The sequence below is a fragment of the Schistocerca americana genome, chromosome 4, assembly GCF_021461395.2.
Source record: "Schistocerca americana isolate TAMUIC-IGC-003095 chromosome 4, iqSchAmer2.1, whole genome shotgun sequence".
Lineage (NCBI taxonomy): Eukaryota > Metazoa > Arthropoda > Insecta > Orthoptera > Acrididae > Schistocerca > Schistocerca americana.
The window spans coordinates 49,793,607-49,818,513 of record NC_060122.1 but is presented as its reverse complement, the minus strand read 5'-3'; the positions used below and the strand labels follow the sequence as shown (position 1 = coordinate 49,818,513).

The window sequence follows — 24,907 nt, the reverse complement described above, 5'->3', positions numbered from 1 at the left end:
TCGAGCAGTAGATTAATTCACATAAATGGATGGCACTGTGGAAGGCTCGAAACATGCTGTTTACATCTTTGTTTACTGCAAAGCGGCGATTTTGTGGGCTGGAGTAAGCAAGACTCGCTAGTGTGTAAGCAAGCTGCAAACGTCTGCGAAATCCAAAAATACATTTATGGTGTTTATTCGGAGTCTTGACAAGAGAACAAGTGGATGAAAATTTAGGTGCTTGGTTACTTATAGTGAGGCAATTCTGGTCGAGAACGCGAGTCATCCATATTTCCCTTCTGTCATGTTCGCCATCTGTCTTAGATTTAGATGGGAACCTCCCATTGTAAGCTTGTCCGCTCGTGTGTTGTGATATACATTTGTAAGATTTGCTAATTCATTCAGAGAAGGACTTTTCGTATGTCTGACGTCAATTAAGTTTTCACACGCAACCTCAGTTTTGTACAGAATCTCACGTTTAGTGAAAGGAACGAGTACAGGATTCTACAAACATTACTAATAGACTGTTAACGGTCAGAGCATGTGCAATAGGTTCCTAGGTATCCGAGTGGCACGAAGACTTCGTAAGTAAAAGAGCCCAGTACATTGTTCTCGACGGCGAGTGTTCATCAGAGACAAGGTTAGCGTCAGCAGTGCTCCAGGAAAGCAAAATAGGGCCGCTGTTGTCTATACACAGAAATGATATGGCGGACAGGGAGCAGCAATCTACTGTTTGCTGATGATGCTTTGGAGTATGGGAGGGTGTTGAGGATGACTGTATGATGATAGATGATGACTTGGCCAAAATTTCTAGTTGGTATGACGTATGGCAGCTCGTTCTAAAGTAGGAAAGTGTACGTTAACGCAGATGAGTATGAAAAAAAAAACTCATAATGTTAAGTTATAGTGTGAGTAGTGCTCTGCTTCACACAGTCACGTCATTTAAATATCTCTGCATAACGTTGCAAAGGTACGTGAAATGGAATGAGCACGTGAGGATTGTGGCAGGGAAAGCGAATGGTCAATTTCGGTTTATTGGGAAAATTATTGGGAAAGTGTGGTTCATCTGTAAAGGAGACGACATACAGGGCACTGATGCAGCCTGCTCTTCAATACTGTTAGTGTCTTAGATCTGCACCAGGTCAGATTAAAGGAAGATATCAAAGCAATTCAGAAGCGGTTTGCTCATTCGTTGCGGGTAGGTTTGAACAACACAAGAATATTAGAGATTCTTTGGGAACTCAAACAGGAATCACTGGAGAGAAGGCGACTTTGTTTTCGAGAAACTTACGAGGAAATGTAGGGAACTGGAATTTGAAACTGACTGCAGAACGATTCTAGTCCTGCCAAATATACATGTTGAGTAAGAATCATGTAGTTAAGACAGGTGAAATTCGGGCTCATATGCAGGCAAATTGTCGTTTTCAGCTCCCTCTGTTTGCAAGTGAAACAGCCTGGAAATGACAAGAAGTGATACTGGGTACCCTCCGCCACGCACTGTACAGTGGCTTGCGGTGTATGTACGTGTGTGTAGGTAGTTTGTCGGTAAGGAGACGTTTTCTTGCCTTCACAGAAAAAGGGTATTTTTGATATAAATGCACCAATTGTACGTCACTATCCGTTTTATGTCCGTATACTTTGTGCATTTTTCCAGTGAGGAGATCCCATTCCCCAAGTGCGGCTGTAAGATTTCCGAACCTATCCTTGGCGGGAATAACAACGTTGTTCATCTAGAGGACAACAGCCAGGGGATGCAAGTGTCTCGAGCTAGCCTGGTGGTGGTGGTGGTGGTGGTGGTGGTGGTGACTCGGCCCCTTAGATGTTGGAATACGTGGTTGTCATTGTGTACCAAATCTGTTTCCAACTGCCACAACAGCTTCATGTGCAGGCAAATTTTCCTGATAAGATGACTTCTTTCCGTTTGTAATCCAATCTTCTTCCCGCATGTTTGTCGCCACTAGGTTGGCAACCAAAACTTGCATAGTATTTTTTTCCCCATTGCAAGTTGAACTGTGAATAAAAATCATAATTTTTTTCTTGCAGAGAAAAAAAATCACAATGCTTTCGACATAAACCTTTCAATCTCTTGTGCATGCCACCTGTGTACCAGTTACTATGATGATACTGATTTCCTCGCACGAAGCAATGTACCCTGTCATTGCAGCAAATTATCAAACAAAAACTCGGTTGAATTTTTTGATATGCTCCAAAATTTAGTGAACTACTTTTTGCACTTCATTTGAGTACTAAACGAACATGATGTACACCTTGAATAAGACCTACTCTTCATGGCCAAAGTACGACGCCTCGTCATGATCAATGAACGACGTCTCTTGATAAAATTCCGGAACTTTTTCCACAAAAGTTTCTGCGCTTACCTTTTACTAATTGTGCTTGGTCTCCTTCTAAATACTCTCTTGCACAATTGATACACCGCTCCAAATGCTGTTTCTACTTCCAGAAGCAGTCTTGGTATGCCTTTTGCTGGTTCGCGTGAAGTGTCGTCCTCGAATTTTCTTGCCTTGCCTATCATTGCAAATCTTCGTTGTTTTAACGTCTCAATATCATAAACGTAGATCCACGTCTCATCATCAGTTAAGATTATCTCAACGAACATCTGGTTCCCATTTGCGCCATACAAAAGCTCTTCACAGATTCAGAGGTGAAGGTCTTTCTGGTCTTGACTCCATAGCCGTGTGACCAACCTGGCGGCAACACGATGCAGTGTCGGGGTTTTGTGACATGATCCAACTGAAATATTACATTCTTCTGCAGTCTCTCGGACATTCTGTCTTAGATTGGCACGCACAGTTTCGTTGACGTTCCTGACATGAGCGTCATCGGTAGACGTCGAAGGGCGTCCTGAACGGGCGTCATCATAAACTTCCGTCTTCGCATATTTAAACCGCGTGATACACAGAATACGGCTTTGGCGCTCAACAACGTAGAATTTCTGCATCTTGTGCGTCTCTGTAAATGTTTTCTAGAGTTTCACGCAAAATGTAACTCAACGTGTTGCTCCTCTAACTCTGCCATCTCGAAATTCACAAACTGTGCGACAAAACATTATACTCGGTGAAGCTCTGAGCAATAACTTACGGACCTACAGCAATGATACTTCAGACAGTTACACATTAAATACAGGTGTGTACAAGGATGACACCACTTGGTTCCAACACACCACTAGCGCAATTACGAATGTTTACGAAATTTTGAAAAGACAATATTCTTTCTTATGATATTTCTATGGCATCTCCTATTTTCAACACCTTGAATTGTTAATTGTGTAGTAGATCACTCTGCACTTTGTCGATATGTTAATGAATGACTGCAACTTCGGAATCCCCTTCAATTGACCATTTCTCAACTGCTGTTAGTGTCGCAGTGGATATTTCGTAATCTTGCACCAGTTTCGGACGTATTTTCGTCAGTGTTAAACTGTTTTAAACTTTCTGGTGGTGTGATATTCAGAGTTATTGTTTGAGTGGAATGTATACGACATGCCTGAGTAAAAAGAAGTGGTTAGATCTAATGTGTGGAACTATTGAAACCTATTTCACTGTGGAGCGTTACAACACTACCTCCATTCAGATCATTCATTGTCAGTTCTCTGCAAGGCCAGGAAATTTTCTTCCTGTAACCATAATGGGATCATTCACCAGTCACAGTTTTTTATTTAGAGAGGACTATTCTTGGTTTTCATTCAGATGGCTTGCTGGTTCATTTAACGCAATGGGTAGCTAAATTGTTGTCTGATGACTTAGTTATGTAACAGTTTGTTCCATAAAAATCAGTTAAATACAGCAGCATACTCGGTTGGCAAGGCACTGTGAAGGACTGGTTATCTGACCCTCCAGGGGGTTCACAGAACTAGTGAATAAGTGCACGGCTGTCATGGGTCCCCAGCCTTTGCAGCATTACTTCCTTTCCATGCTACAATCTTGTACTTCCACTATTCCCCCCGTCTGCCTACCCATCAGATGGTTTTCTTGGTGCACACCTTGTTGGGATCTGTTTTATGGCAAGGAATCGAGTTTTCACTTCAGACATTTTCTGTAACTTCTCATTAAATAAAAACATAGTCCCCATTCTTGGGTTTGACTAGCCACCTATTTCCAAAGTTCTCCGGAAGTGCATATCGTGCAGAGGAGGTCACCCAATGCAGTGGATGCTCCAAATTTTGTGCCTTTCCATCATTGCACCCTTCGCAATGCATTACTGGCCAGGTAGTTATTGGTGAGGCTTGGTGGCGTGTATGGGAAAAGTTCCAATTCAGAGTGGTGTCACAACAGCAGATGAGCTGCAAATGTAGTAGATGAAGTTACCTTCCACTGGCAGTCATACAGCCCAGCAGTCTCTATGGAAGGGAAGACCCCTCTTAATCCAGAGAGATACAACCTTAAAATGTTCCCTTCCTTGGCTATGCCATGGGAGAACCATAGGGTTAATTGGCAAGCAGAGAAAGATGCTCTCCACAACATGGTTTGCATAAGGACTGATGGGGATTCCTTGTTGGCCACAAAAAGAACTTACAAGACAAGTTTGTGGAAGTGGCAGTCATCTGTATAATGAAAAGTGGGTCAGTTTTGATCAAAGCAGCATCTCCTGCCCAGTCACAGGTGCTGCTTGCTTACAACACGCTGGGTGACATACAGGTGACTGTCACTCCTCCATTGTTGTTGTTGTGGTCTTCAGTCCTGAGACTGGTTTGATGCAGCTCTCCATGCTACTCTATCCTGTGCAAGCTTCTTCATCTCCCAGTATCTACTGCAACCTACATCCTTCTGAATCTGCTTAGTGTATTCATCTCTTGGTCTCCCTCTACGATTTTTACCAACCACACTGCCCTCCAATGCTAAATTTGTGATCCCTTGATGCCTCAAAACATGTCCTACCAACCGATCCCTTCTTCTAGTCAAGTTGTGCCACAAACTTCTCTTCTCCCCAATCCTATTCAATACCTCCTCATTAGTTACGTGATCTACCCACCTTATCTTCAGCATTCTTCTGTAGCACCACATTTCGAAAGCTTCTATTCTCTTCTTGTCCAAACTAGTTATCGTCCATGTTTCACTTCCATACATGGCTACACTCCATACAAATACTTTCAGAAACGACTTCCTGACACTATAATCTATACTCGATGTTAACAAATTCCTCTTCTTGAGAAACGCTTTCCTTGCCATTGCCAGTCTACATTTTATATCCTCTCTACTTCGACCATCATCGGTTATTTTACTCCCTAAATAGCAAGACTCCTTTACTACTTTAAGTGTCTCACTTCCTAATCTAATTCCCTCAGCATCACCCGACTTAATTTGACTACATTCCATTATCCTCGTTTTGCTTTTGTTGATGTTCATCTTATATCCTCCTTTCAAGACACAACTGCTCTTCCATGTCCTTTGCTGTCTCTGACAGAATTACAATGTCATCGGCGAACCTCAAAGTTTTTACTTCTTCTCCATGAATTTTAATACCTACTCCGAATTTTTCTTTTGTTTCCTTTACTGCTTGCTTAATATACAGAATGAATAACATCGGGGAGAGGCTACAACCCTGTCTTACTCCTTTCCCAACCACTGCTTCCCTTTCATGCCCCTCGACTCTTATAACTGCCATCTGGTTTCTGTACAAACTGTAAATAGCCTTTCGCTCCCTGTATTTTACCCCTGCCACCTTCAGAATTTGAAAGAGAGTATTCCAGTTAACATTGTCAAAAGCTTTCTCTAAGTCTACAAATGCTAGAAATGTAGGTTTGCCTTTTCTTAATCTTTCTTCTAAGATAAGTCGTAAGGTCAGTATTGCCTCACGTGTTCCAACATTTCTACGGAATCCAAACTGATCTTCCCCGGGGTCAGCTTCTACCAGTTTTTCCATTCGTCTGTAAAGAATTCGCGTTAGTATTTTGCAGCTGTGACTTATTAAACTGATAGTTCGGTAATTTTCACATCTGTCAACACCTGCTTTCTTTGGGATTGGAATTATTATATTCTTCTTGAAGTCTGTGGGTATTTCGCCTGTCTCATACATTGTGCTCACCAGATGGTAGTGTTTTGTCATGACTGGCTGTCCCGAGTCCATCAGTAGTTCAAATGGAATGTTGTCTACTCCCGGGGCCTTGTTTCGACTCAGGTCTTTCAGTGCTCTGTCAAACTCTTCACGCAGTATCTTATCTCCCATTTCGTCTTCATCTACATCCTCTTCCATTTCCATAATATTGTCCTCAAGTACATCGCCCTTGTATAAAACCTCTATATACTCCTTCCACCTTTCTGCCTTCCCTTCTTTGCTTAGAACTGGGTTGCCATCTGAGCTCTTGATATTCATACAAGTGGTTCTCTTCTCTCCAAAGGTCTCTTTAATTTTCCTGTAGGCAGTATCTATCTTACCCCTAGTGAGACAAGCCTCTACATCCTTACATTTGTCCTCTAGCCATCCCTGCTTAGCCATTTTGCACTTCCTGTCGATATCATTTTTGAGACGTCTGTATTCCTTTTTGCCTGCTTCATTTACTGCATTTTTGTATTTCCTCCTTTCATCAATTAAATTCAATATTTCTTCTGTTACCCAAGGATTTCTATTAGCCCTCGTCTTTTTACCTACTTGATCCTCTGCTGCCTTCACTACTTCATCCCTCAGAGCTACCCATTCTTCTTCTACTGTATTTCTTTCCCCCATTCATGTCAATTGTTCCCTTATGCTCTCCCTGAAACTCTGTACAACCTCTGGTTCTTTCAGTTTATCCAGGTCCTATCTCCTTAAATTCCCGCCTTTTTGCAGTTTCTTCAGATTCAATCTGCAGTTCATAACCAATAGATTGTGGTCAGAATCCACATCTGCCCCAGGAAATGTCTTAATTTAAAACCTGGTTCCTAAATCTCTGTCTTACCATTATATAATCTATCTGATACCTACTAGTATCTCCAGGATTCTTCCAGGTATACAACCTTCTTTTATGATTCTTGAACCAAGTGTTAGCTATGATTAAGTTATGCTCTGTGCAGAATTCTACAAGGCGGCTTCCTCTTTCATTCCTTCCCCCCAATCCATATTCACCTACTATATTTCCTTCTCTCCCTTTTCCTACTGACGAATTCCTGTCACCCATGACTACTAAATTTTCGTCTCCTTTCACTACCTGAATAATTTCTTTTATCTCGTCATACATTTCATCTAATTCTTCATCATCTGCAGAGGTAGTTGGCATATAACCTTGTACTACTGTAGTAGGCATGGGCTTTGTGTCTATCTTGGCCACAATAATGCGTTCACTATGCTGTTTGTAGTAGCTAACCCGCACTCCTATTTTTTTTATTCATTATTAAACCTACTCCTGCATTACCCCTATTTGATTTTGTATTTATAACCCTGTAATCACCTGACCAAAAGTCTTGTTCCTCCTGCCACCGAACTTCACTAATTCCCACTATATCTAACTTTAACCTATCCATTTCCCTTTTTAAATTTTCTAACCTACCTGCCCGATTAAGGGATCTGACATTCCATGCTCCGATCCGTAGGACGCCAGTTTTCTTTCTCCTGATAACGACGTCCTCCTGAGTAGTCCCCGCCCGGAGATCCGAATGGGGGACTATTTTACCTCCGGAATATTTTACCCAAGAGGACGCCATCATCATTTAATCATACAGTAGAGCTGCATGTCCTCGGGAAAAATTACGGCTGTAGTTTCCCCTTGCTTTCAGCCGTTCGCAGTACCAGCACAGCAAGGCCGTTTTGGTTAATGTTACAAGGCCAGATCAGTCAATCATCGAGACTGTTGCCCCTGCAACTACTGAAAAGGCTGCTGCCTCTCTTCAGGAACCACATGTTTGTCTGGCCTCTCAACAGATACCCCTCCGTTTTGGTTGCACCTACAGTACGGCCATCTGTATCGCTGAGGCACCCAAGCCTCCCCACCAGCGGCAAGGTCCATGGTTCATGGGGGGGCACTCCTCCATAACATTCTAAATATAATTCAGGGCATCATTTGCCACCAAGTTCTGCTCTTGCAATCTGATGAGCTGTGCACCAGTTTGGAGTGAGGGGTGTACACTGTGTTCATCATGAACATGGGGGACCAACGGACAATGGGTTGCTATAGGTGCCTTCATCTTGGCCTGTGAGGGCAATTAATTGCCTGAAAAGGTCAAGGTGATTATATACTGATATGTGATGTGAAACTGTATGCCCCCCCCCCTTCCACGATGCAGTGCTTAAAATGTCAACTGTGGAATGCACCATTCCCCCCTGCTCACCAGGATGCACCATTTTCCAGAGTGAAGATAAGAATACGAGACCCTGGATGATCTAACTTGTCAAGAGCCAAACAAGTATGAGTGGTTGCACCCAGCACGTATAAATGTCATATGCTGCAGCTGCCATGACCTTGCGTGCTTTGGCAACAGTAATCTCACCAGCTACATCTCCGACAGTGGGGCTTCAGGGCTGCTTGACCAAGCCTCCCCCCCCCCTTCCCCATAGTTGGCAACTCTCCTCCTGTTACTTCCACCTCACCTACTTGAAAATCATGGACTTCCCACCCATCAGGGACATTGGTCCCCCACCTCCCAGCCAGACAAGTCATGTTCCTCTGGCTTGCCTAGCCAGAAAGAGGTCCCTTGGAACATGGGACACTTGTTTCCAGGGTTTCCACTGGTCTGCAAACACTCTAAGAAGAAGAAGTATAAAAAATCCTCAAACAAGAAAATTCTGGTAGCCCCCACACCACCAAATCGCGCCTGTTCCATTCCTGTGACCAAGGAAGAGATTCTGGTGTCCCATGAGGCTCAGTTGGTACCACGTAGTGGAACCCAGAACCTGTGTATATCGATGCTATAGCCCCTCAAGCTATGGCAGCACGTGACCCTAAGGCATAGCCACCTCCTTGGTCGCTTTACGGCCCCACAGCACTTCAACATTATTATTCTCCAGTGGATCTATAGCAGTTTTTTCCACCTCCAGGCTGAGCTATGACATCTTTCAAACACTTCCCCTGCCTTCCATATTGCCCTTCAGGAGGCTCGTTTTCCACCAATGCAGACCCTGGCCCTTCATTGATAGGGTGGGTATTATAAGACTTGTGCTACCTATGACAGGGTGTCAGGCAGAGTTCGCACATATATTCAGGACACTCTTTGTAGTGAACTTGTGCCTCTTAATACACCTTTAGAGGTTGTGGCTGTTTGAGTAAGGGCATTTCAGAATATCACCTACTGCAGTGTTAACCTCCCCCGCCCCCAACGGTAAAGTGTGTCAGAATATACTGTAATCATTGGTTTCTCAGCTTCCCCCACCTTTTTGGGGATTTCAATGCCCATAACTTTTTTGGGGTGGCACTACAATCATTGGCCATGGCAAAGACCATGAAAGTGTACAGCCACAACCTGACCCTTGCCTACTGATTTCTGGTAGCCCCACAAACTTCAGCTTGGTGCATGCAACTTTCTTGGTTATTGACCTTCGTATCTGCATTCCTTGTCTTCTCCCATCCATCCATCCATCCATCCATCCCTCCCCAAGAGTGTCCACGATGACATGTGGTGACCACTTCCTGATGTCTTCTCTGCCGAGATGGGCTCTCAAACAGTGTTGACCAGGGTACTTTCACATCTCCTGTCACCCTTGGCTTCCTGCTGCATGGAGATATTGATGAGGCAGCTGAGAATATGAATGCACTCAATCTTTGGCAGCTGAATTGGAGATCCCCTGTCTGTGGACCTGCCCCAAACGAAGACAGTACCTTGGTGGTCATAAAATGCTACAGAGGCCATTAGAGATTGTATGTTGGCTCTCCAATGCTCTAAGCAGCACTCACAAAGCACCTTCTCACCTGTAAGCAGCTTCATGTTCGGGCCTGCCACCTAACAAAACAAAGGAAATAAGTTTGCTGGAAATGGAATCATTAAACCATAAGACTATGTACCTCTCCTGTCAGGTTTGGGCTAAGATCAGAGATCTCTATGGATACCAGACACCTACAGATGAGCCTCGTATTACCTTGAATGGCACTGTCTGCACCGACCCAGGTGCCATTACTGAACATTCTGCTCTTCTTTATGCCCGGGCATCTGCATCTGAGCATTATCAACCTGCCATTTGTCTCCTGAAAGAGTGGATGGAGAAAAAGCAATTATCTTTCACTACACACCACTGGAGCCATGTAATGCTCCATTGAGCAAGTGGGAATTTGTCGGTGTCTTAGTCCACTGCCCTGATACAGCCCTAACACGAGACCAAATTCGCATCCAAGTGATTAAACATCTATCAGGGTACTGTTGGTGTCATAGCTTTACCATCTTTAACAGCATCAGGAGTGAGGGCAAGTTCATATCACAATGGCAAGAAAGTATATTTGTCCCAGTACTGAAACCGCGTAAGCACCTTCTAGAGATGGGCCATTATAGCCCAGTTAGTATCACAAATGCTCTCTGTAATTTTCATGAATGCAGGGTGAGCCAGCAGTTGTGTTGGCTCTTTGGGTCTCGGGATGTTCTTGCTTCGTCCCAGAGTGGAAGCAAATTTTGTGTAGAGGTTTATGAATTCTTATGCCAGATAGGTACCACTGCAGCAAAGTGAGGGAGATCTAGCAATGAAGTGGATCAAAAATCCAAGCAAAGAACAGTAGAGTACCAACAGCCCATGTGCCACCAAAGGATATAAGACTGGACCACGTCTGTCACTTGGAAGTAAGGCAGAGATGCAAATTTCCTGAATATAATGAATCTATGTGGGTTTATTGTGAAAAGTATGTAGTCCCATTGTGCAGTAACAAAAATGAAGTGCTTTAACACTAGAACCACTGATACTTGGACGAACCTACAGTAGAACCACAGCTGGGTCACTAATGACCCGCGATCTTTTCCTTTATTTCCCCTATGTCAGTGGGTTATTGTTACTGCTAATCAATCTATTGTTAGAAGCACTATGATATTTAGAATGAAATTAACAAAAATAAACCATGTTTACACAAATTATAACTTAATATTTTAAAACTTACATGTATATGCTGAGTGTTTTTACTGGCTACCGTTACATAATGAACACAAATAATAGTCTTTTGATGTACATTTGTTGCACACAGTTTTCTGGCAGATGTGACACTTTACAAATGATTTGTTTCCTTCACAGTTAGACTTTACAAGGCAACGTTCACTTTTTTTGTCTGTCAGGATCATCTTAGGGTCTGACAGGGACGCTAGTTTTTCTAGTCGCTGCGTACTTCTCAGCAAGCTCCTCCACCAGCTGCAGGATGAAATCCCTGCATTTCAATTTTTTGTCATTTAGAGAATTGAACAATACCCACGCATTTATCCCAGCCAAATCCAGCAAGTTGTAAAATGTGTGAACAGGCCAATGTCTCGATGGTGCTTTGACAGACTATTTGCGAGCCATTTGGTCAACCACGTCCACTCCATATTTAGAGCAGTTATAAAATGTAACAGTATCTGGCTTCTTTTTATACCATCCTCAATCGTCACATAAGGATGCATAGTGCTCAGAATCAGGACATTCTTGTTGCTCTTACAATGATAAACAGTCAAGTGTGGTATCATCTTTTTTTCAACAATACTGTGCTTTATAACTGTTCTCTTGCCTTTTTGATATAGACTGGTATTTCCCTGTGAGATAGATATATTGTTCCCACAAGACTCATAGAATTAGCTTTCAGTGTGTCAGAGAGTGCTAAGGAGGTGAAAAAATTGTCACATGTGACATTTATTCCTTTTTTGAGGTAAGGTTGCATAATTTTTTTTTAGAACAAAGCCACCAAGACGCTCATCACTCCGCCTAGTATCATCCTTTCCTATATAAGGGATAGCATTCACAATATATTTTAAGTCTTTATCTACCGCCATCCAATACTTTTGCCCGTATTTGTCCGGATTTGAGGCCATAAACTGCGTGAATCTGCAACGGCACTTTGAAGGAAAAAGCTGTTCATTGATTGTTATATATGGACCCGGTATGTAGCTAGACTGCGCATTCGCAACGAACTCACTCCAGATTTCTGATACCAAAGCAAACTTGTCTTCTCTTAGTCGTTCTGATCTTGTGGATCTATTGTCAAATCTGAGATAACGCATTGTATCTCTGAATCTGTCACAAGCCGTTGTTGATTTCACAAAATTATTTCCCCACTTCACTGACCACTTGTGTCCAGTTCTAAGCTCTTAGCTCCAATAGCACCATGGACGTACAATTTAGCTATAAAAGCTTCCAGTTCTTTAATTTTTATAGTCCATTCATCTGAGCTCAGTACACGAGGTGCTTCAGTTTCTGTACATTTTAGAATATGTTTCAAAACTTTGTCCATTATCATTAGATGCTGTGCACTCTAACAGGTCTCACTCACGTTTTGTTTTGCATGTGGAGATGGTCCTGTCCTATCTTTGAAAACATTCTGTTGTCAATATCTTCCAGATGAACAGTCACCTAATACTCCAACTTTCCAGGTTGTTCCATCGGGTGCTACAATATCTCTACCTGAAGGAAACTGAAGTAGTCCAGAACCCTGGGCAGTTTGTTGTCCACACTGACCTTCAGGACATCCACTTCCTTGAGTTGACTTAGTCTCTGTGGCAGCTGTTCCTGTAATAGTAGTTATACATATTAGAACGTGATTTAATATTGAATATATTGTGTAATATTAGAACAAAAAGCACCTTCATAAATGTAACATATAACTTGAAAAATTTCAACAGGAAACGATGTATAAACATAAGTGTTGCAATTCAAATTACTGTCTATGCAACATATACATAAACAAAAATCATTATAAAACACACACATAAAAAAGCATACCTTTCTCATCAGCATACAGTAGAACCTTATCAGGAGTAAGATATGGAAATTCTTCCTCAGATAGAGACTCCAGTGGTTCACCCTCAGATTCATTATTTAAAATCTCATTTAGAGCATTTATAATGTCCGTTATGTGCATAGAAATATGGCCATAACATATTCGTAAGGTCAGACTTGTTTAAACCTGTCTTTCTCATCCCCTGCTGAAAACTGGAACATCAGCCAGAAGTGAACTAAAAATGAGTTTTGCGATTATTGACCAAACACACTCTAACAATAGGCATGAAACTACATGAAAAATGAGATTGTTATAGCGACTGCACTGGGCGGGTCAAAACTGACCCATCCACAGTTCTAGGTGAATCTTCATATTTCTCTTTTATGTTATCACCATAAAATGTGAAATGAAGTATAATCACTAATTACATTATTTCATAAAAGTCACAGAAATGTAACACTCCAGGCAATAATACAAAAGAGTGACAAACAAAAAAATTATCAAGTGGGTCACTCGTGGTTCTAGTGTTACGGCATTTCATATGCAAGAGGACGAAATGGTTAGTACTGAAATAAGCTGAAAAATGTAGGATTAATTCTGTCTTGTATTTAAATAATTTTTCTTCGTATAATCTCCTGAGACTTAAGTACTTTATTTTATTTTTCCTCTCTTCTAATATCAGTTAAGAAGTGTGTGTGTGCATAAATATTTGTGTTTGCATAAATATTCCTCAAACTACTCTGAAATGTATTTCAGAGGGTATTTTGGAAGGCACCATGTGTTAGGATTTCTCCTCATTGCAATTGCATATGGACTGAGTGAATAACGGATGATTAACTGCCTTTATGTATACAGAAAATAGCCTAATTTGGTCTTCAGAGTTTCTAAGAGAGCTAAATGCATGAGGCTGAAGAATATTTCTAGATTCTTCACTAATACTGGTTCTTGTATTCTTATAAGGTGACTTTTGTGGGATAATTTGTATCTGTTTTCTCAGGATTATTGTTCCCATCAGTCAAGCAAACCTGTAACCATCCGTGACATCCTCCTTTGTATACATTCAGTCAGTTGAACAAATGGTCTGATCCCTCACACTTTTAACAATTATCTAAATTTGGCCACACGGATGAATTGGAGTCATCCATCTGTTATGGACCTTGTAAAACTGTTCCATTTTGAATTCCTGATAATTATTATTGTCTTAGTTTACTGTACAATTATTTTGAATCATTGATAATATAGTAAAAGTATGACATTTTTTTTCATTTTGTGAAATCCAGAGTTTTACCTTTCTATGCATCAAATCAAGTTACCAATCTTTGCCCCACTTTGAATTTTTTTAAATATATGATTCATTATTTCTGCAAATCTTTCCTGACAATAATTCATTATTGGTAAGTATCATTTGTGAAAAGTCTGAGGTAGCTATTAGTACTGTTGGTCAGCTCATTAACATAAAATAAGAATGACTAGAATTCCAGCACTGTCCTCTGGTCCAAGTCAGAAGCTATTCTTACTTGGTTTGATGAGTCTCCATCCAAAATTTCATACTTCATTTATCTAGTGCGTCACTTTATCAAATGATTGAATGTTCATACAGTTTTTTCTTTTTTTAAACTCATGGTCCTGAGTTCCACAGACATTATTGTGGAAGAGCCTCCCTTCCAACAGGCAGGTAATAAATTTCTTGGTTTCCCTTGTAGTGCTTGACCCAGGTTTGCTTGAACCAACAGTGCTGACCTATAGAATGCGGTGACACACACTTCCTATTTCCACATTTGTCAAAGGGTGTTAACCATCTCTCCCAACCAGTGTGAATGGTGTTGACAAAATGGAAATGGGGTGAGAGGACAGAGGCAAGTGAAAGAAGAGACTTTGTATACTGTCCAAACACTGTCTTTGGTTGCTCCAGCATTAGTAAAGGACATAGTTTTTGCACATCTGCCTATTATTTGACACTTTATCTCCATGGTAAAACTTCTTCTCCCATAACCCTACCAAATAGTATAGTGAGAGGAGCCCTCCTCTATTCTTATTACAGTGGTTTGCAGAGTATATATGTAGACATATTGCAGTCTTTGTAATAGTGATTTACACTCAAATTTTGTTGATTTACATTTATTTAAGTGATGAACTTTATTTTCTTTCAGGAAAGAAAATCTGATGGTGATAGCGATTCATCAGTCTCTCCTAGAAAGCGAAGACGAAGTGATAATGCAGGTAAGCTGTTTACACGCTACTGCAATGTCTCTGTTATGAGAATTTTGTGAAATGTGATCTACCATACTCAGCAAATGGGAAGTGATTCTCCATTACATAAGTGGCATTTGTCACCCACTTGATAATTCATATTCCTATCCCAGGAAAAAGCAAACAAAAATGTTGTTCATGGTTCATTTTGGGAATTTCTCTTAGAGCTGTCTGCATTCCTGAAATCAGAGGTCATTAGAAGTGAAAATAAATTTCTGTATTTTCTAGAATGTAAAAATTCTCTTCCATGTTTGGCATTTATTCATTACTTCATTCACCTCAAGCCACCTGTGTTAGACTATATATTTGCTGGTGGTTACTTGACACCATGCTGTTTGTTGATCTGCCCATCTAATAACATTATCTACACTCTGCAAACAACTATACAGTTCATAACAGGGGGTACACCTCACTGCCCGTTATTAGGGTTTCTTCCCCTGTTCCATTCGTGTATGGGGTGCAAGAAGAATGATTGTTTTAATGGCTCCACGCAAGCTGTAATTAATCTAACCACCTCCTCAGAATTCCTGTGGAATTGGTATATACGGGGTTGTAATATGTTCTGAGTGGCATAATTTGAATCCAGTTCCTAATACTTAGTAAGCAGGCTTTCTTGGAATAATTCATGTCCATCTTAAAGAGTGTGCTAGCTCATTTTATTAGCAGTTCTGTGATACTCTCCCATGGATCAAACTAACCTGTGACCATTAGTGCCACCCTTCTCTGTACATGTTTAGTATCACCTGTTGTGTCCTATTTGATATGGGTCCCATACACTTCAGCAGTATTTTAGGATGGGTGATTTACAAGCAATCTCCTTTGTAGACTGACTGGATTTCCCTAGTATACTACCAATAAATTGAAGTCTGCTGCGAGCTTTACCCATGACAGAACTTCAACATATTTATATGATAATATTGTATTGCTAAGTTTTTCATTTTGTGAAGTGCACAGTTTTTAATTTCTCAACATTTAAAACAAGGTGCCATTCTTTGCACCAGTTTTAAATCTCATCAGGCTGTAACTGAACATTGATGTCACTTGTGTCACACTGTACTTCTTTACTCTGAGATGACGAAAGTTGTGGGGTAGCGATAAGCACATATAAAAATGGCATTAGTATTGCATATGCAAGGCATAAAAGGCCAGTACACTGGTGGAGCTGTCATTTGTACGAAGGTCATTCACGTTAAACAGTATCAAGCATGATTCTGGCAACATGATGGGAATTAAGACTTTGAACACGGGAGGGTAGTTAGAATTAGATGTATGGAGCACCCATTTCTGAAATTGTTAAGGAATTAAATAGCCGGCAAACTCGCACCAGGGAAGAACAGCATCTTTTATTTGTTTTTTGTGAAGATGTGAAACCTATTGAAATTCATCAATGAATGAAGGTCCAGTAAGGGGCTGCATGTTTGTCACAGCAGCAAGTCTTCGAATGTAGTAGGAAGTTCACAAATGGTGTGACTTCAGTGGAAGATGCTCCTCGTCTAGGTCAGGCAGGTACAATGATTTGTGACTCTGCCGAACATTGCAGCAGTTGAAGCCATAGTGAAGTGACACTAAATGACAATGCAGCATGTTTACAGATTAATGGGTCAGTACACCACATTATGCATGATGTTCTCCAGTTTCACAAAGTGTCTGCAAGATGGGTCCCATGGCAGCTGACTCCTGAAATGAGGGAAAGACATGTTGATGCTTGTGAAGATCTTCTTGAGCCCTTTGAACAAGAAGGTGATGGCTTCCTTGCAAGAATCATTACTGGGGACAAAACCTGGGTTCACTTCCACCAATGGGAAACGAAGAAAGCCAGCAAGGAATGGTGCCATTCCTCATCACCAAGTAATTTCCATATGTTCAGACTACTGAAAGGCGCGATGGGAGGAAAGAAGTTCTGTTCTGATGAAGTGATGCACCATGCAGTGCATGAAAGGGTTGCGTGGACTACCAAAGAATTTTTTTCTAAAGGAATTTATACACTTTGTAAGTGCTGGAGGACTTGCGTTGAGCGTGGGTGAGATTATATTGAAAAGTGATACAGCTTTGTACCATTTCTGCACAGTAAAAAATATAAAAAAAATATTTAAGGTTTTCATTTGACTCACCCTCATACTTACTTTACTCATCTTTTCGGTGGTAAGCAGAGAGTGATTCTTTCCAGATGAAAGGCAAGGCCTTTCATAAAAATCAGTCATGTTGTATACCAGCTGTGCTGTAATTTCCATGTCACGTTTAACCTGAACGTGATCACCAAACAGCTGTTCAGAGACCATCTCAAATTGCTGCAAAGAGCAAAATTGACTACTCAGTTGCAGAATATGCTGCCAAGAAAGTGATACTCAGCTATTACCTCACTTCATAATCCATGGCATCAGAGTTCCCAAGCATTCTCGCCTCATCATTTCCCTCAGCTCCTATATCAGATTCCCTGACATAAGTAGAGGGTTTTGCCTTGTCATTGCTTTCAGTCTCAGAATCCTCCATGTGTCAGTCTTCACTAGCTCCTGTCCCAGACACATGTCCACCTCTGCCCATGTCCTGTGCCTTGTCTTTCTCTCTCTTCACTTTCAATTCCTCTCCAACGCAATACTTTTCTGTCCCGCACTTACTCCCATCACACTAAATTGCACACTACATTCAACTTCTTCTTTTCTGCCAATGGCTGGGCCATGTACAGGCTGTTACATTTGAATTCAGACTGCAGGAAGCATTGTTCTTTCTGTGGGAGTTCATTTTTATGTTGCCTAATGTGGACATGCATTAATATCTCCCACAAATGCACAACTGTGATAAGAAAGGACTTCCAGTCTCTTTAAGAGTCACAGTTGCTATAATTAAAAAACTGCCTGATTCTAAGACTTATCTTGGAATCCATTCAAAGTAAAATTCTCAAACACAGTTCAAAATGAAGGTAATGCCATATACTTTTTTGTGGTAGTTTTGTGCTATTTTAAGGACTTACATATATCATAATTTTCATCATGATTAACATTTTTTCCAATAACACAATTTTAAATGGAATAAAAAGTGTTTTATATAATTCAGCATTGATTTAAAAACAATGTTAGTAAACTTTCTATGGTACCTTCAATGAAGGGTTATAGACAAAATAAAAAGGAATCGAAATAGTGGCAAATGCTGCTGAGTGCACTATGGTGTATTACACAACCTCCATGAATCATAATGACACCATCATTGATAGACTGCTGTACGTTTCACTGTGGGAGGATGCTGAGAAGTGGCACCTGAAGAAACGACCTTCTTTTTGTTCCCATGATCAATGACCAGATGGCATGAGAAGGAAAGAGGCTTTCCTTCTCATTCTGTCTGGTAAGCCTCCCATTATCTGGGGTTCAGGCTGACTTTTCTGAACTCTGCGTCTTTTCCTAAATCTCTCTCTAGTCCTTATCCTTCACAACACATCCTTCCCCTTGAACACTTCTGCCAGGAGGAGGAGCAACTGGCTCCAAAAACTAGCAAAAATAATACTTTTATTGAAACTTCCTGACAGATTAAAACTGTGCGCTGGATCAAGACTCGAACTCGGGACCTTTGCCTTTCACTGAAAAGTGCTCTACCATCTGAGCTATGCAAGCATGACTGACACCCCATTCTCACAGCTTTACTTCCGCCAGTATCTCATCTCCCGTAAAGCTGTGAGGATGGCCTGGATTCCTGCCCTCCCCTTTCCCCTACACGTTGTCTGGTTCTTTGTGCCATTTTGTTTCACCTTTCCACATGTCTTCTTCCACTGGTGTTGTCACAGTCATACTGTGGTGTGGGGACAGGGATGGGTTGGCAGCAGGGCTGGGGCATCATCATGTCTAGCACCTTAGAGATTCCACCTGCTGTCACCTTCTACAACATCCCTCATGTTCTTCAATTTCCCTACCATCTCATCATTTGTTTCATCTCTTTCTTTGCGTGTTTTCCTTTAGCATTTATTGCCCTGTGTCATTTGTGTTGTTTTTTGTAACCCAAACAGACCTTCCCTGAGGTTGGATTCAAACAGCTTTTCCATTCTTCTGCTAAGAATTAGTGTTGGTATTTTGCAGCCATGAAATACTCTCACTTGTCAGTACCTGCTTTCTTTGAAAATGGAATCATTACACTCTTCTTGTAGTCTCAGGGTATTTCACCTGTCTCGTACACCTTGCTCATCAGATGGAATAGTTCTATTTTGTCAAGGCTGCTCTCCCAAGGCTATCAGTAATTCTGATTGGATGTTGTGTACTCCAGGGACCTTGGTTTGACCCGGGTCCTTCATTGCTCTGTCAAATTCCTCCTGCTGTATCATATCTCCCATACCATCTTCTGTCTACTGTTTCCATAAAGTTGCTTACAGCTTCACCTCCTATGTATAGACCCTCTATTATACTCCTTGCAGTATTACCTTCTTTATTTAGTAGTTTCTGTCTATCTCAGTTCTTGATATTCATACAGCTGCTAATGTTACCTCCAAAGACCTCTTAAATTTTCCTGTTGGCAGTGCTTATCTCTCACCTTGTGATATATGCTTCTAAATCCTTAAATTTTAGCTCTAGCCTTTCCTGCTTATCAATTTTATACTGCCTGTCACTCCTTTGTAGATGTCTGTGTTCACTTTTATATGCTTCATTTGCTGCATTTTTATATTTCCTTTCTTTTATCAATTAAATTCTGTTCTCTTCTGTTGTCCAAAGATTTCTACTAAGCCTTGTCTTGTTACATAACTGATCTTCTGCTGCCTTCACCGTTTCATATCCCATATTCATTTGTTCTGCTGCTGCAGGGATGGGCAATAACTTTGGCCTGGAGCCATTCTTATGTAGGCAGAGGTTAGCAGAAGGTCACACCTTTTAAAATGATGGCATGCAGTAGCCCACTTTGCAGTTCAGAAAAGTTATAAATTGTTGCAAAAAATTCTGCCTTGGGAGGCCAGACAAAAACCACTAGTGGGCCACTGTTTGTCCACACCTGTTCTGTGTTCCTTTCCCCTGTCCTATTGTGTTCCTTTCCTCTGTCCTAGTCAGTAATTACCTAATGCTCCGTCCATAACTTACAATGACCTCTGGCTCTTTCAGCTTATTCACATACCATCTCCATAATTTCCTACCTTTTTGCCATTTCTTCAGTTACAATCTGCGGTATATAATCAGTATATTCTGGTCAATCTGCATGTGCACCTTGATATATCTTAAAATCTGGACCCATAATTCAGTCTCTCTCTCAAAATTATATAATCAATCTGAAACCTGATGGTGTCTGCAACTCTTCAGTGTCTGTAACCTTCTTTCATGATTCTTAAACCAAGTTTTAGTGATGATTAAATTGTGGTCTGTGCAACAATCTACCAGGCAGCTTCCTCTTTCATTTCTTTCCCTAGTTCACATTTTCCTTCTATTTTTCCTACTGTTGTATTCCCATCCACCATCACAATTAAATTTCTGTATCACTTAACTGTCCAAATAAGTTCGTTTGTTTCACCACACATTTCTTCAATTGCTCCATCTGCAGAGCTAGTGGGATTGTAAGCTTCGGATACAGCAATGGGTTTTGGCTTCATGTATCTTGTCTACAGTAATCTGTTAACAATGTTGTTCATAGTGGCTTGCTTGAATTGTTGTTTGTTGTTTTCTTATTCATTATTACATCTACTCCTACATTACTTTATTTGATTTATATTTCCAGCCCTGTATTCATCTGGCTAGAAGTCCTGTTCCTCTCGCCACTGAACTTCAATAATTCCCATTATATTCTAATTTTAAGCTATACATTTACTTCCTTAAATTTTCAGGCATCCCTCCCAGCTTAGGGACACAATTTACCATCCTCCAACATGTAGAATATCAGTTGTGTTTCTCCTGACAACATTCTCCAAAGCAGTCCCTACTTAGAAATCCACATGGGGGATCATTTACATGTGTGGGATGTTTTACTCAAGAAGATGCCATCGTTTAACTGTAGAGTAAAGTTGCATGGCCTAAGGACAAATTACGGCTGTAGTTTCCTTTTGCATGACGCTGTTCACTGTACCAGCACTGCAAGGCCATGTAAGTTGGTGTCACAAGGCCAGAACAGTCACTTGCCCAGACTGTTGCACCTTCAAATACCAAAAAGGGTGCTGCACTCCCCTTCAGCAACCACACTTTCGTCTAATCTCTGAGCAAATACTCCTTCGTGGTTGCATCTATGGTACGGCTGCCTGATACCACTGAGGCATGCAAAATCCCAAAGAAAATGTACTTGGCGACTCTTAGAATGGATTATGTTTGTTTTGTCACACACACACACACACACACACACACACACACACACGCACGCTTATGTTCATTCAGGTGGACACAAGAAAGTCTTTTCATTGTGCCTGTCTGCAGCTCAACAAGTCATCTTTATGGTGGATAGCAATCCATCTTCTTCAGAATATTGTTAATATTCCAACTTGGGTTTTCTGCTGTTCAATTAGTGCCATTTTATTCCATGATGAGACATACTTAGTTTGTCTTTCATTTGTCATGTATTTTTGCCTAAATTTTGACAGTATCTCAAAATTGATCAGTTTTTTTCCCCGATGATCAGGAGCCCAACAACCAGCCAGAGAGGAGACTGGTGGTGAGAGAGGAGAGGAAGAAGAAAAAGAAGAATTAGGAGAAAAAGAAGCAGTAATGGTGAGTTTTGTCAATAGCATATGGTTACCCCCACAATCATTCCTGTTTTCCTTTCAGGGCACTCAGTTTTCATGTGCATGGAGCTCCAAGCGATGACAATAGACCTTCATTTTGTGTGCTGATATCCATTTCTCTAACTATTTTTTTCATCTGAGACTAAATGTCCCCCTGCAGAAGTGCATTATTTCTGGTAAGTCACAATTTATGTCATCAATTAATTTCCTTTCTACATACACCACCCACCTTCTGAACTAATAGTGGTGTTCAATATGTGTTTTTGTACACTGGTAACTACAAACTACAGTCCCTGCCAAATGTATGCAGCACATTTACTGTGGAGCCAATGGAACCAATGACAATTAGAAGTTCCTGTCTTGGTGTGCCTCATTGTGCTACCTCCAAGTTATTTGCCAGCACTACCCCATTGTGACGTTTGCCTGCTTTATTTCTTCTTTGATTGTTCTTGGAGTCAAAGTATTGCGTTGTTATACTGGCTGAGAAATTGGGGATGGAAGTTAAACACTGAGTACTGTAAATGATGTAGCCTACAGTTGCACAGTTGCCTTTCACAGTGCACTGTTCACAACCCCCTAATATTACACAGTTCATATGTCCAGTTTGCTATTGGTTAACTTTTGATAAGCTTCACTAATAGTTTGCAGGCAGACATCAGCATACTGCTACAATAGTTCACCACTGAACATCTATGAGCAGTAAAAACCCAACCACACAGTTCATGCAGAATAATATGGTATGTGTGACACTATTGAACAGACACTGTCATTATTTTAACACATGCCTATTTGTGTTGCACTAATTTCATGGTTAAGATAATGCATTGTTGTTGATCTAACCAATATAAGTGTCTCGTTTAAAAATCGGCCATGGTCTGATTGTCTCGGGACTAAAAATTGGGTCTTTATATATCCTCACAATAATAGATACTATAAGTATACTTAGTTTGAGGTTTGTTCTAGAAATGACAATTAAAACCTAACTCATTCAATTAACTGAGTCTATTCAAAAATTCCACGTTTTTTAACAATTTCTTCTACCAGAAAGGTCAGGCCAAATTATTTTTTATATAATGAAATTAACAGAAATAATTATAGAAACAATACTTTTGGCAAACCTGGTAATTGCTTGGGAAACAATTAAGGGCTGGCTTTGCTAATATGTTATCGAATGATGACTGAGACACATCAGTATACCAGGAATGAGTTCACTGACCAACTTACTGAGGAAATGGGTAAGAGTGAATTAATAGATGTCAGAATAGTTGGTACTGACATAAGAAACAAGGAAGCTTGTAATTCTGAAGGCTTGGGATAGGGATTGCTAAACTTCTACTGCCCCTTATAGTTTGAGAATGGATGCAAAAACCACTACCAACCTTTGTGGAAAATACGTTATCACTTTATGCAGATTGGAATGTCCACACTGGGTTTGCTCTTGATTTTATCTTACAGTGAGAGAACACTCCTCACCCTGGCTCATACATTGACAAGTTATTCTATTGTGTCTGACCCGAGGAGAGAGACCACAATAGGTCCTTGTGGGTTCTCTGTCTGGAACTTCCCTACACAGCAGACACTCACAAACAGTATCCCAGTTTCATAAAAAATTAACTTTTGTTTAAGGAAAAATAAATCAAGAGAGCATGTTAAATATCAGGATATTTGTACCTACCTGATATTAGTCAATTAATGAATTACAGTAATTTTATTGTGCATGTTGTTACCTGAAACAAATCTGAACAAGTCTCATGTAGGGATTTTGTACTGTTTGATGTTCAATGGTAGATTTGACCACTGTTTTCTTCCAAGATCTCAATTCCAGCTGTCCTCAGGCAGAGTGTCAGTCAACCTGTTGCCCACTCTCTATGGACCACGATTTCTCAGTCAGCATGTGAGCCCCATAGCCTTTGATTTGGGCACCACCTGAAACAGTATCCTCAACAACAGAGTTCTTCAAATAATCATTATTTCTTCTGTTGTAAGAAGAAAGTAACCCTGGCAAAGTTTTCCAGTTTTGTGGTAATTCTTCCTGTCTATTCTTCATTAATATAGAATGCCAAAGGAAAATGTTGCACCTCAGAAGAATGTTGTTATTGCCAAGTTACTACTGTTTGTAATATTCCACAGATGCTGCAAATGCTCAGTTGTTTTAAATTGCATTTTCACTGTATTTACTTTTACTTCCATCAATGAAATCTGTGTATACACACTCAGCAATACTTCCATGAATGGCACTATCTACTAAAAGAAGTCCTTTGGTCAATATTTATCACATTAGAAACTTTTATCTCAGATGGACATTATCTTTTACACTAGAAAATACTGGAAAATTGCTTTTTAACAAATTAACCATGTACTGGTAACTAATTTTTCACTCAACTGCAGTTATCATTGTCCAGTCCCCAAAACTGTTTCAGCTTAACTTCAGTTATTCTTTCATATTAAATGTTTTTTGAACACCAAAATTCTGATACTAATACTGCTGATTTTGAGGTGACAGGGAAATGTACAGTAAGAGAGAAAAAATGCAACAGTAATGGCAGGTTGCCCAGTTATGTTCAGAGATTTCTTTTAAATCACTGATTTTGTTTGTTGTGACCCATGAAGCAGTGTGTAAAACAGTCAAGAAGGCCAGTGGAGAAATAGCAGATAAGTAGCTGTTAGTATATCACTTGGCAATGAATTGACATTGCTTATTTTCCTTATGATGGTTGTAGAGGTATTACAGGCAAAGTTTAAACAGATTGCTAGTTGTGCTCTGGAGAAATAGGTGCCTATTAAGTGAATTAAGGTTGGGAAAGACCTACTGGGCTTTAATAACGAAATCAGGAAAATACTGAAGCAAAGATTAGTCGAAAGATTCATGTGTCTATGAAAAGATGTGTGTGTGAAGTGTGCAACTACTACCACAGTCACATTGTAGCAAAAAAGATGTCAGGGGATCTAAGAAAATACTGGTTCTATGTAAAATCAGTGTCTAGGGTTAAAGCTTCTTTGCAGTCATTCATTGACCAGTTCGGTGTGGCAGTGTAAGATAGCAAAATAAAAGCTGAAATTTTGAATTTTGTGTTGAAGTAAGCATTCATGCAGTAGAATTGTACAAACACACCATTGCTTGATCATCACACAATGTCCCATATGGATAACATAGTAGTAAGCATCCCAAGTGTAGATAAACAACTGAAAGGGTTGAAAACAAAGAAGTC

General features: G+C 40.5%; 1 protein-coding gene across 1 annotated transcript in view; it reads left to right on the top strand.

Annotated features, from left to right (window-relative positions):
* The window catches only part of LOC124612590 (eukaryotic translation initiation factor 3 subunit A-like), a 187,094-nt gene that overhangs the window by 104,778 nt on the left and 57,409 nt on the right, over nt 1-24,907 (top strand). Inside the window, exon 3 of the mRNA XM_047140875.1 lies at nt 21,596-21,684. Within this exon, the coding sequence (XP_046996831.1) occupies nt 21,596-21,684 (89 nt within the window). The remainder of the gene's footprint in view (nt 1-21,595; nt 21,685-24,907) is intronic.